The following is a 13651-nucleotide window of genomic DNA, read 5'->3' as shown; positions in this document are numbered from 1 at the left end:
CCCAATTGGATCTTCTCACTATCCAATAGGGTGCCTCAGCAGCCATTGGAGAGGTGTCCAATTTGATCCTTCTACTATCCAATAGGATGCCTCAGCAGCCAAAGGCAAGGTGCCCAACTGGATCTTTTCACTATCCAATAGAGTGCATCAGAACCCAATAAAGAGGTGCCCAGTTGACCTATACCACTATCCAACAGGGTGCCTCAACAGCCAATAGAGAGGTGCCGGATTGGATTATCCGCTATGCAATAAGTTGCTCCAGCCGCCAATAGAAAGGTGCCCAATTGGATCCCCTACTATTCAATAGGTTGCTTCAGCAACCACTAGAAAGGTGCCCGATCGGATCTCCCACTATCAAATAGGGTACCTCAGAAGCTAATGGAGAAGTGCCCAATGGGAGCTTCCCACTAACCAATGGCTTGCTGCAACAGCAAACAGTAAAGTGCCCAACTAGATCGTCTTACCATCTAATAGCAGCATATGCCAACCAGCACATATCAAGATGGAACATAGACTATTGAGGCATTGCATCGCACTGTGGGATGTGTTGCAGAATGCTCTTCTGCAGCACATTTTGCAAAAGTCAGAATTTGCACCCTGCAAGTGCCCAGGTTTTAAGGGTTTTCATGGTGTCTGGCAGAAATGGATCCTCAAGCAACCTATACCTAAGCACATTGCTGTGAAACAAAGACTCAAATACAGGCTTGTTTTTAGACATCCATTCAAGCAAGTTATTTGCCAAGATGTTCAACCCTACTAGGCAATAATTAATGTGGAACGAAGGGCAAAATAAATCTGCAGTTTTTGTTTTCCTGTATTGGTTTTACCTGTTGGTCCTGTCAGTGGATCTGGGTCAAGAACCATGGTGATGATGTTTCTTGGTTCTTTCCCATAATGCTCTGAAAACATGGGTACTAGAAGCCTTTGAACTGGTTGTCCATCAGGCTGGCAGCCAGTTACTCCTCCTTAGATTTTACCTAATTATGGAATTGAATTACCTCCTCTTTCAGGTCCTCCAAGTCCCGCTGACATTCAAGGGTTTCATTTTGACGGCTCGATGACTCTACCCATTGCCCATCAGGACCGCAGTGCTTGTACACGAAGCCATGCTGCACTGAGAAGGGACACACTTGTTATTGTACAGAAAGACTTAAAAAAAAAAAAAAAAAAAAAAGTTGGTCCACCCAATACTGATATTTTAGAATTTTACGAAGAGATGCTGATAAACTGAATAACTAGCTGGTTACTAAATTTGTCATCATCCCTGTTATGTTCTCCAGCTGTAAATTCAAATTTCTCTTGTTACAGCAAGTGAAGCATTGACCCTCTTTCCAGAAAATCCAACAGATGGGGTGAAGGCTCCTTGCTGCGTCCATAGTATAGCAACCCTACTAGATAGGTGCTATCATGTAGTTCAGTATAGCGTGGTCTCCTGCTTAACAGAAAGCTTCAATTGTTTAGCGAGGGTCTCCTGTGTGACTTACAGTGCTGCTGCTGCGATTGGCTCCTCTGAATCCAGGAAACTTTGGAAAGTTCTGGGTGAACAGGAGTGACCCATGCAGAGCAGAAGCAGGAACATGAATGCCCTTTCAGCCAATTACATGCTGGGTGCTGGTATTTATATTTAGTGAGTCCATGGGATCTGGGTCTTCCTCCAGAGAGATCGGTCCAATTGGGGAGGGGCCCCGAGACCCCTCGCCAGCACAGGGTGCCATGAGGGGTCTGAACACCGAATACTGAAACCCAGGATTCTCCCGAGAGCTGACTGAGTCCATGGGTCCTGTCTGGTATCACACTTAGCCCTTGTACACACGGTCTGGCATTCCGACAACCAAATCCGTCGGATTTTGTCCGAAACTGTTGCATACACACGGTCGGACAAAGTTGTTGGAAAATCCGATCGTTCAGAACGTGATGACGTTATTTCGTTACGACGGGACTACGTTCAGGCTAGTAGTCAATAGCTTTGGTGTAGGAATTTGATCTGAGCATGCGTGGCACTTTGTCCGATTGGAATTCTCTACACATGATCGGACAAGGTCTGATCGGATCATGTTGTCGGAAAATTTTACCGAAAAGTTGGAAACGTGGTCCGTCGGATACTCAGACGCAAACAGTCCGATGAAGACCACACACAGTTGGATTATCCGACAAAACGGTCCGATCGGACACATTCTGTCGGAATCTCCGACCGTGTGTACAAGGGCTTACAGTTCACCTAAGCAACTAGGGTTGCCACCTCATCCCTTTAAAACCGAACACATATTAATTACACAGGTTCTGAGGCTGATTAAGGTGATAATTAAGCTCACTTGGTGCCTTATCTGCATGAAATTAGCCTCAGAACCTGTGTAATTAATATGTGTTTTCGGGCTTAAAGCTGCTGTTGCTTTGACTGAGGGCCCATGTATAGTGCCAAGGTAGTTAGACAGATAGGAGGGTCTATTTTGTTTTCTCTGTGTCTTTCAGGGCTCTGGAAGATAACGGGGCAAGAGTTTTGCCCTTAGGGGGCAATTTATGGAGGACCCATCTATGTGAACAGTGGGAGCAGACCTATAGGTGTGTTTTATTGTGGGAAGGTCATCTCTCCGGAGAGGATGTTCCCACAATTATCGAAAAAGAGAACGTACTGACTTTATTATTGTGCTTTCTTGCAGGACTGCAAGGATTAATCTCGTCATGGCTGAGGCAAATTTCACCATTACTGTTGATTGATATTGAACTATGTAAATATGTTAGCTAGGTAGGAGTAGCTAGGGTTGTTTCATTATCACCCTACCAATCATTAACATTTTTGTTGTGGGTTGCACTAAACAAAGTTGCACTGGGTAGGGCTCTACCTACTAATCTTGTGACTATATGTACAGCAGGTGGTTACATTTTCTCATTTATTGTGTGTATACACAGGTACAACAAACAATATGTATTTTTCTACACTATTGTATTTATTGGCCACATATGGGGCATTGAGAAATGAGCAGCGCTGATCTGACCAACCCTTTATACTAAATTCATACCACCCATGTGCACCCCATGATATTTCATTGCATGATATTCCACACTGCAAAAAAGTGCTACTGCAATCATAAACAAATATTACAAAATATAAAATGTGTAAAACATATCATGTCAAAGTGCAAATGTAATCTGTCTAAAACAGTATAATGTGCAAACAGTTCAGAAACAAAGTGCTATAGTGCAACAATAAAATCAGTCACCACTTTAAAAAAGCCAGGAAGAAAAAGAGGGGAAAAAAAAAAAATTATATACATCAGCGATTTTTATTGCGACTGCGACACTATGGTGGACACATCGGACATTTTTGACACATTTTTGGGACCATTGTCATTTATACAGCAATCAGTGCTATTTAAATACACTGATTCCTGTGTAAATGACCCTGGCAGTGAATGAGTTAACCACTAGGGGGCAGTGTTGGGGTTATGTATGCCGTGATGTGTTTTTTTTTTTATTGTAGGGGCGTGGCCTGGCTTGTGACATCACTGATCATCCTTCCCTATAAAAGGGAACAGACAATCGGTGACAGCCACACAGGGAAGCAAGGGGAGAGGTTTGTTTACACAGACCTCTCCTCGTTCTTCAGCTCTGTGGCCCAATCGCAGGACACCAGGGGTGACCGGGTCCGCTGGTCCCGCGGTCACGGAGCTCAGGACCGAGTCGGGAGCACGCCGCCGGTGGCGCGCTCCCGACCCACAGCTGGGCACTTAAAGAATCACGTACCGGTACGTGATTGTGCCCAAACGTGCCATTCTGCTGACGTATATATCGGCGTGAGGCGGTCCTTAAGTGGTTAAAGCAACGGTGTTTGATCACCCTTCATGGACAGAGGACAGGATTACACCTCAACCATGTCCAGAACAGCACTCTTATGCCCCCCTACACACGGTCAGAATTTCCGACAGAAAAGTCCAACGGGAGCTTTTCATCATATATATATTCCGACCGTGTGTATGCTCCATCTGACTTTTTACGTCGAAAATCCTGTTGGACCTAGAAAGAGAACATGTTCTATATTTTTCCGATGGAACAAATTCCTATCGGGAAAACCGCTAGTCTGTATGCTGTTCCGACGGACCAAAAATGACGCATGCTCTGAAGAAAGTACAAGACGGAAGCTATTGGCTACTGGATATTGAACTTCCTTTTTCTAGTCCAGTCGTACGTGTTGTACGTCACTTGACAGTCGGAATTTGGTGTGATCGTGTGTACGCAAGAAGGCTTCAGCAGAATTCCAACCTTCAGAGTTTATTCAGACAGGGAAAAACCGGGTCGTGTGTACACGTCATTAAGTCCTCCTCCAGTCCCAACTGCCCTACCTCTGCCAGGACCATGGACTTTCAATCCACTTCCTGCGACTTCAGGGAGGTCAACCACACACCTCCTGGAAGCGTGCCATCAAGCCACCCTGGCTTTCGGGAGAAGGTTGCAGCTAAGAAATATTAACCATGTCTTAGCCCCCGTACACACGGTCGGAGATTCCGACAACCAAATCCGTCGGATTTTGTCCGACTGATTTTGTCTGACGGATTTTGTCCGAAACTGTTGCATACATGCGGTCGGACAAAGTTGTCGGAAAATCCGACATGATGACATTATTTCGATGCGACGGGACTACGTTCACGCTAGTAGCCAATAGCTTTGGTGTAGGAATTTGATCTGAGCATGTGTGGCACTTTGTCCGATCGGAATTCTCTACACATGATCGAAGTATGTCCGATCGGAGCATTTTGTTGGAAAATTTTACCAACAAGTTGGAAAACTTGGTCTGTCGGATACTCCGACGGAAACAGTCCGATGGAGACCACACACAGTCGGATTATCCGACAAAACGGTCCGATCGGACACATTCCGTCGGAATCTCCCACCGTGTGTACAAAGGCTTATGGTGCCATTTTCTGCATCGTAGAGGATCCATTCACCGCAGGAAAAAGACATCATGTGACTGGACTGAGGGCAGCTCAAAAAGACATGTATACTAAAATATTAAAGCAGATAGGGGTGCATAACTGGCAATTCGGCTTTAAGAACAAACGACACCAAGAGATTGTGGATCCAGGGAATATCTAATGGCCTCCTGGGGGATTTGGGAGGAATTTGCTTTTTCTCCTGCTGGAGTAAATTGGACCATGCTTCAAAGGGGTTTTTGTTTTTTGTTGTTTTTATGCCTTTCCTCTGGATCAAACGTGGTTTTGGGATTGTATATATGGGAGTTTTCTGTTTATTTTCTATTGGTTGAACCAGATGGACTTGTGTCTAATGCGACCCGGACTAACACACGACCAGGACTCTTCAACGGACTTGGTCCAAACACGATCACTCCAAAAGTCAAAACGGATTTGAAAGTGATGACGTAGAATAAGGAAGTTCATAGCCACTAGCCAATAGCTGCCCTAGCGTCGGTTTTAGTCCGTTGGACTAGGATACAGACGAACGGATTGTCTGCTAAAAGTCGAGTCCGGCGGACAAATTTGAATCCAGTCTTATTTCTAGGTCCGCCGGACTTTGGGGGGAAAAAAAAAGTCCGCTGGAGCCTACACACGATCTAATTGTCCGACGGACTCCGTCTGTTCATGTGTACGCGGTATTATTCAATCTGATTATTTATGGAACTATGGAAATGAAAATTACAATAATGCTGCCTAAAAAAAATCTGAAAGTGATTGTAAACGATCACCTTGTAAAACAACCCATTCAGTTTGGCAAATGTGTGTATAGATTTAAAAAATTTTGTTTATTGAGGACATTTCCTCAGTTCTCAGCTGCATAAGAGCTGGAGGAGGAGAAGCAACAGCACACTGATCTTCCCAGTGAAAGGCTGTCCGGGGGAGGGGAGGGGGGGTGTCAGGACATGTCTGATCATTGGAGGAGAGCAGCCCGAGTTCCCAGCACAGCTAGAGAACTGGCCATTGTTAGCTCTCCTGCCTAGTGTGGTCAGTTTTTTTTTAACAGGAAAGCAGAGGAACTGTCAGGAACACCAGGGATTTCACACAAAAGTAAGCAAAAAATAAATAGTAAAAAATAGAACAGAATACTTTCTCATACAAGTACATGGTACAGCAGGCACATATCAGAATTTTTAAATGCTGGGCTAACTAACACTTGGCAAGAAAATGCATAAAACAATGCTAGTGTCCCCTTTAACACACAAAAGATAGAATGAAAATGGTTTACCTTTATTATACCAGGGTAGGTACCAAGGGCATGAGATATTGATTGTTGTGTTGGGCAGAGCATCGGGCCAGCAAGCAAAATTATCAAATGTCCGGTTACAGACCAGCCCTGAAAATCAAATGCACCGATTATAGATCAATCTTTATAAAGAGAACGTCAGAACATCATCTTCGAAACATTAGAGAAGGGACGGTGACGCTGACCTAAGGATCTAGCAAAATTTGGTAGCCGGAGTTTGAAATAGACGGTTTTAGCCCTTGGAATCCCGTAATCTGCAAGGAAACCGATACCAAAAAGGTGAAGCACCATACCACCAGATGGGCTCCATATTTTGTACTAACCTCATCCACGGACCACCACACAACCCCCTAGCTTCCGGGGAAAAAAAATATCTTCCTATAATCTGATCCAGTTGACATACAAAAAATAAGGGAGAGCGGATGGGAACATTTCTTGACCATGCTTCCAGAATGATCTCCCGGGATTTGCCACAGCTACTACCTTTGTGGCTCTTCCCAATCATTTGACCGTCAACCTCCACTCAGTAAAGGCCTTTTGTACCAACACTGTCCTCTTACATGTGAGCCCTTTCTTGGTATGTACCTCCCCCAGTCACGTGTCCCCTATTTTTATTTTCCTCTGGGTCACAGAATCGCTACTAGTTAGCAAAATTAAGAAATCTCAGTGAAATTTAATGGTAGTAAAAGAAGTATGGGATTGTGTTTTTTTTCCTTTTTTTTTTTTTCTTAGAATCATACTTACCAAGGTGGATGCAGCATCAGCTTGGCTCCAAGACTAGGGTTGCCACCTGTCCTGGATTCAACCGGACAGTTTGGAATCATGCGTCCGGGTTTCAGACTGAAACCCAGACACATTATACAGACCGGACTATGGCTTCCCAGCAGGGTTGCTGGCTGCAGTTGTCTAAGCTGAGAGTGGCTGTCTTTCTTTCTTTCACTGGCCAAAGCCAGCATTAACAATCCCCCCCAAACACACACACAGACGGGAGAGGAGAAAGCGCTTGATCTGCACCTCTTCCTTCCACCCCTCCCCCTCTGTGTCTGCACACACTGCAATCCCCGTGCTGTTCCTCAGAAAAGGAAAGTGGGGGCTGGAAATTATACATCTGGATGAGAGGCGCTGACTGCCAAGGGGTGAGTGAGCTCACCATCCATATCTGTCTGTGATTGAAGTCTCCCCCCTTCTCTCTCCTGCCTCTGAGCGAGTACACTAAATAAATTGGGGTTCTCAGAGCACCCCTTACATCAGAGTTCTCTCTGTACATCAGAGTCCCCAGAGTTCTCTCTGTACATCAGAGTCCCCAGAGTTCTCTCTGTACATCAGAGTCCCCAGAGTTCCTGCTTACAGTCAAAGGGGAACTCTTGTCATTAATGTCATATGATTAGAAATGTTATTTAATAGCAAAATATATGTATAGTTTATACTATAAAACAAAATTGGTGTGCTCCGTGAAAGTGTTTGGGTTTGAAGAAAAGGTGGCAACCCTATCCAAAACTGAGAAACGAGCGATCAAACCCTACCGATTGGTCGGTTCTCAGAGCTCCTTGAGCAGAGAGCTGGTGATGGTCAGACACCGCTGTCTGCTCAGCGTCCCCCCCCACGCTCACTGAAAGGGAGTGGTGGTGGCCGGTGTCTTGTCAAATAGGGTCCTCCATCAGATGCTGTCCCCTGCGTACTGCGCATGCGCAGTACACAGGTACACAGATTCCGAAAATTGCCGAGGATGAACGGCGCCTGTGCCGTGAGTCCAGGTTCTATCCCCACTATCCAAGTGGACAAAGAGTTAGAATAAAAAAGAGCCGAGCGCAGCGAGGCCGAGCCCGAAGCGCGGCGAGCGAAGCTCGCCCGCGAGGGGCCCTCTAAAATTCACAACCCTATGTCCGCTTGGATGGTGGGGCTACCACCTCCACTCACGGCGCAGGCGCCGTTCAGCTTCGGAGATTTTCCGAAGCTTCGTCTGCTCCGTACTGCGCATGCGCAGTACGGAGCGGACACATATTGATGGCCAGACTCTATTAGGCAGAACACTGGCTCAGCCTCTTAGAGGCTCACCGAGAGGCCGAGCTGGGTGGCGGTCCAGGCACGTGGGTGGATTCCGAAACATATACAGACGATCTTTCCCCAGCCTGGACCAGCTCTGCGACATCAGACGACAGCAGGCTTCAGCCCGCTGTCTGCTGAAAATGGGTCACAGGAGTGCAGAATGAACAAACAGGCTTTGGTTGAACTTCTTTAAAGTCCAACTGAAGCTTTCAGTTTACAGCTGCACTTTGGAGCGTGAGCGCGGATGATTGGATCATTGTACAGTGTGTCAGCCCGCTTTAAAAAAAAAATAAAAAATTAATCCTGATCTACAGCATGCTGCAGTACATTAAAAATATGGTTTGAAAGACTTGCATATCAATTACAGCTTATGAAGTCTTAACTGCATTACAGTAATATCAAAACGGTTCACCTGGGATTTTTTGTGGTTTTTGATGAATTCAGGGGTGCAATGAGCTTTAAAAGATCTTCTGAGAGTTGCAAAAGCTCCTTTTTTTTCCCCCAACTATCCCCAACCTGTTCTTGTGCAAAAAACAGTCCTTTAAACATTCCATTCTTTTTCACTTTTTTTTTTTTCTTTCTTTCGATTTCAAAAAATAAATAAATAAAAACATTAAAAATAGTACCCAAATAACAATATAATGCATAAAAAAAACAAACAAAAAAAAAAAAAAATCTAAAGACAACTAAATGAAATTAAACTACTGTAACCACACCCCTCAAAGACAGATAATAGTAAAAAGTCACATTGATCTAGATTTTCCTTGCCATGACTGTGGGTAAGCGTAAGTCAAAATGACGCACAAAGAGGTTTCCTTTCAGAACACAGAGTTATATGTTTAAAAATCCTCGTTTCATGATTAACAAAACCATTGGAGCAGAGGGATAGCTTGATTCTTGTGGGCCCCAATGCAAAAATGTTACCTGGGGACCCCCCCCGCCCCCCACTACCACCTGCTGCTTCTACTACCACCCAGGGTACCCATGGTGGCCAGGCCCTCCGACTTCCAGATTTACATACAAACTAGCCCACCGCTTTTACGCGGCAGCGTAGAGTGTGGCCTGCCTGCCCCCCCACCTTGTGTGCCCACGCATAGTTGAGCCGGGCAGGGAGGAAGGGGCTGTACAGGGCAGGGAGGGAGGGCTGAGCACAAAGGATGCTGCTTTAGGAAAGGGCTTGCCCCATCACTCTACATAGTAGGGGAAAATCAGAGGGCCTGGGCGGGCCCCTGCCCGGGCCCTCGAAGTTTACTGAATTACCTACACAGGAGGTCACAGCAAGTGCTTTTCTCCAGCGACACAGTGTAAAAACAGGGATAGGCAACCTTTTGAGAAGCAGAGATCTACATGAACAACATGAAAGAGATCAAAACCCCAGAAAACTTGCATCAGGCAGGGGACATAGTCAGTCGTTTATCACTTTTATTATTTTTTAAATTTTTTTTTTTTTTAATTACTATTTTTTTCAGCAACCGTGTTAGGGGGCTTTGGTGAAACATCAGGGGTCTAAATAGACTCCTAATATCTCACTTTTGAGACAGAGAAAGCAGAACAGCAAAAGTCCTCTATCTCAATGTCTGCAGCCTCAGATGAACAGAATGAATGAATGTTCATTCAAACCGAAGCATGGCGAACAGTTCACTATGCATCAGTTCTAAATGAACACAGTGAATGATCAGTACCAATCACTCACTGTGTTAATTTAGAAAAGGAAGGGTGTCGGTAAATTACATTTACCAGCCTCTTCCCCCGCTCTTCATCCAGAAAGGATCCCCGCAGCAACCGTCACGAGAGGAGGGGAAGCCAGCAGTGCTGCCAGGGGCAGTGGACCATAGAAGCACACAGGGGGACTCGGGCAGGAGAGGGAAGGGAAACCTGGACAGGAGGGGTGGCATTTACTGAAACCGATCCCCTTCATTTTTCTCCTGCAGCAGTTGAATGCCTGCAGAAGGGAGAGGAGGGTACACCGGCTTTCAGCTGCTGCAGGAAGAAAATAGAGTGAATCAGGCATGGTAATTTTTTTTGTAATTTCCCCTTTGGGATTAATAAAATATTCTAAATCTGAATATCTGAATAAATGCCTCTCTTGCCGCCCCTCCTGTCCAGGTTCCCCTTCTTTCTGCACATTGAAATGAATTAATGCTCAATTGCTAAACACACGTTGAAACGCATCGAGCAATTTTTCAGCCAAAACGCTGCTGCTCCTCTACACACTTGTAGTGGGGTTGTTTTTTCTTCTAACATGCAGGGATGTTTAGAGGCAGAAAATAAATGCCAGACACCCTTAGGAGCAGTGTTAAAAATATGGTTGCCACTTTTTCTTCAAGCCCAACCCGAACACTTTAGTGGCGCACAGACATATATTTCTTTAAATATACACTATAGCAGTGATGGCGAACCTTGGCACCCCAGATGTTTTGGAACTACATTTCCCATGATGCTCAACCACACTGAAGAGTGCATTAGCGTAGTGGGAAATGTAGTTCCAAAACATCTGGTATGCCAAGGTTTGCCATCACTGCACTATAGGGTTGTAACAGACCCGAGACACCTTTGGGCACTCCAAAGAGAATAGTAATGTGGCGCACATAGTGCCCCCCACCCTCTTGTCAAGCCCTGTTCTGAGCCACATTTCTGTCTGAATAATGTGTCCGGGTTTCAGGTGAACTGAAACCCGGACTGTCCGGGTGAATCCTGGACAGGTGGCAACCCTAGTTAAAAAAAGTGTCTCGTGTGTATGAGGCCTTATAATTTGCATTTGTGATCAGATAGGACTATAAGCTTTTACCTGATGAAAGGGGCTCCTTCAACATTTTGTCATCGCACTCCATGGAGTATTTCTTCCAGCTGTCACGCAGGTAATTCATCACCTGAGCAGAGGCAGCCTGGTTGGAGAAGACATGAAAATCAAGCGATGGACACAGAGAAAAGTGGTGTTATGTGAAGGTTAATCGTGGTCCGTAAGTATCATTACTTCCTACATGACCATCAGCTGACATGCTAGATCTTTTCACCGAAGAAGAACCAGGCAACAACCACAATTAAGGAGAACTTTGTTTAAGGACATATTCATCAAATTAATGAGCACCTATTGATGGTAAGTTTATGCAAAGATTTGAAAATTCACTCTTAAAAGTAAAGCTAAACCCAACAAATAAAAATTTCATATAAACGTTACCATGTTGTTTTCAATTCTTTTATATCTGCAGCTCACCGTAAAATGATCCCTGGCGATCCTGCTTGAAGGCCCTTGTTCAGGCACTTTCTGCGATGGGCTGGCAACTCTATTCCAAATGCTTCAGCATTGTCACCCTGTCACTTGTGCCTCCTGGGTTAGAACTGCGTGTGGCTGTGCTGGCACACATTGTCCAGGCATGGTCCACCATTGTCCCCAATAAGAAAATGGCCCAAAGCAATGATATGCGGTTGATGCTGAAGTGTGTGCATGCAAACCATTGTCTTCGCTAGACCCTGGCGTCTGAAGATGCGTGCCCCGGGTCTTATGCCTGGTCAAGTGTAGAAACACCTCATTCTGGCTGTCCGGTGTTCATGACACTGTCTCCATACTAATGTTTTTTTTTACAGATATTTCAACCAAGCTTTAAAAATCATTGTGGAATAAAGTGAGAGCGCAATGGTAGTGTCATGAACACTGGGCAAAGTGCAGGCAGCAACAGGTGGAGCGATATCCCATACATGGTTCCAGGAGAACAGGTAATAGTGTGGGACCATCGCAGCTTCTTCTTGTTACTTCAGGCAAGTAACAACTGACCAAAGGAAGGGGGCCATGATGCTGAAGGGGGGCACTATGAACACCAATTCTGTAAGGAGCATTGACCACTGGAAAGCCAATGCTGTAGGGGGCATTGACTAGTGGAACCAGGGCCATCTTAATGCAAGGGCACTCCTGGGGACTGCCCAGGGGCCCCAGGTACATGGGAGCCCCACAATAATCTTGCATTACATCATACGGATTTGCTGGGACAGTCATGCTTTTTACTAAACTGTGCCGATATGGTTGTGTCCCAGGAAGCGTTCCTGAACCTATACTATGCCCTCCTGATCCCAGTATTGTGCCCCCCCATACTGTGTCCTTTGTGTTGACTAGACTTTGATTAATGGAATGTCTTTTTGTAAAATCGATTTTATCGAAAGTACTAATGAATACATGTTTAATTATATCAACTATTTATACTTTATTTTTTCAAAATAGGTGCATAAATTGGGGCATGTTGGTAGGTGCCCGAGTGCATTACTTTGCACAGGGGCCCATGATGCTTTTAAGATGGCCCTGACTGGAACACCAATAGGGTAGGGGGCACTGGCAACTGGAACATCAATTCTGTAGGAAGCACTGACCACCAACATTTAAGTGGGTGCTGAGCACTGGCCACCAACATTGGCACTGGAAAACTAATGCTGTAGGGGGCATTGACCACTGGAACACCAATGGGTTAGGGGGCATTGACCACTGGAACACCAATGGGTTAGGGGGCATTGACCACTGGAACACCAGTGGGGTAGGGGGCATTGACCACTGGAACACCAATGAGGTAGGGGGCACTAACCACTGGAACGCCAATGGGGTAGGGGGCATTGACCACTGGAACACCAATGAGGTAGGGGGCACTAACCACTGGAACGCCAATGGGGTAGGGGGGCACTGACCACTGGAACGCCAATGGGGTAGGGGGGCACTGACCACCAACATTGACAGTGGCACCCAGCAATAACGACCAACATTTAGAGCTGAACCCACCACTGACCACCAGTGTTCTAGAGGGCACGGACCACTAACATTTATGCGGGAATTAACCATCACGGTGCAGGGGGCACGTAGTGCATGCTCTAAAGCACACTGGAGTGCTGAAGGAGATCAGCAGTACTGAGATGAAAAAAAAAAAAAAAAAAAGATTAGAACCAGATTAAACCCCTTAATGTGAAAGTAAAAACAAACCTTAAAAGGTTGAACCCAAATTTGCAACTCTGGCCTCTGTTAGTAAAACTGTACATATCATTGCAACTGTGCATTACCTCTTGCAGCTCTTTTGGCCTAAGGCTGGGTTCACACTGAAGCGATGCGGGAACGCCGCGAATCCGCGGCGGGTTCCCGTGTCGCAAGCTTCCCGCCGGCAGTTCACACTGCCCTATGCGGACTGCTGGGAGTGTCAGTGAAATGTTAATGACACCCCCCAGATCAGTTTGCATATCGCAGTGCGATCTGCAAACTCGGACAGGAATCGGATCGCATGGTGTGAACACCCATGCGATCCGATTCTGCTGCGGACCAAAAAAAGGGTCCTGTGCGAGTTTGTGGCGGGTGTGATGCGAATTCAGCCATACTATCTGTATGGCTGAACTCGCATCGCACAGAGATCGCATGTGATTTGCACTG

The 13651-nt window shown here is 45.7% G+C and overlaps 1 protein-coding gene across 3 annotated transcripts in view; it reads right to left on the bottom strand.

The window, feature by feature from the left end:
* GCGR (glucagon receptor) overlaps positions 1-13651 on the bottom strand; it is a 111415-nt gene that overhangs the window by 32328 nt on the left and 65436 nt on the right. For all 3 annotated transcript variants that reach the window (XM_077458842.1, XM_077458840.1, XM_077458841.1), the window contains exons 3-5: positions 11045-11141; positions 6193-6300; positions 999-1114 (exon numbers count right to left, since the gene is read on the bottom strand). In XM_077458842.1, the coding sequence (XP_077314968.1) occupies positions 999-1114; positions 6193-6300; positions 11045-11141 (321 nt within the window). The remainder of the gene's footprint in view (positions 1-998; positions 1115-6192; positions 6301-11044; positions 11142-13651) is intronic.

Source organism: Lithobates pipiens, unplaced genomic scaffold (genome assembly GCF_037356315.1).
Source record: "Lithobates pipiens isolate NorthernLeopardFrog02 unplaced genomic scaffold, aLitPip1_a1.2 Scaffold_28, whole genome shotgun sequence".
Taxonomy (NCBI): domain Eukaryota; kingdom Metazoa; phylum Chordata; class Amphibia; order Anura; family Ranidae; genus Lithobates; species Lithobates pipiens.
The sequence above is the reverse complement of the archived record's forward strand: the minus strand, read 5'-3'. Positions and strand labels throughout refer to the sequence as shown.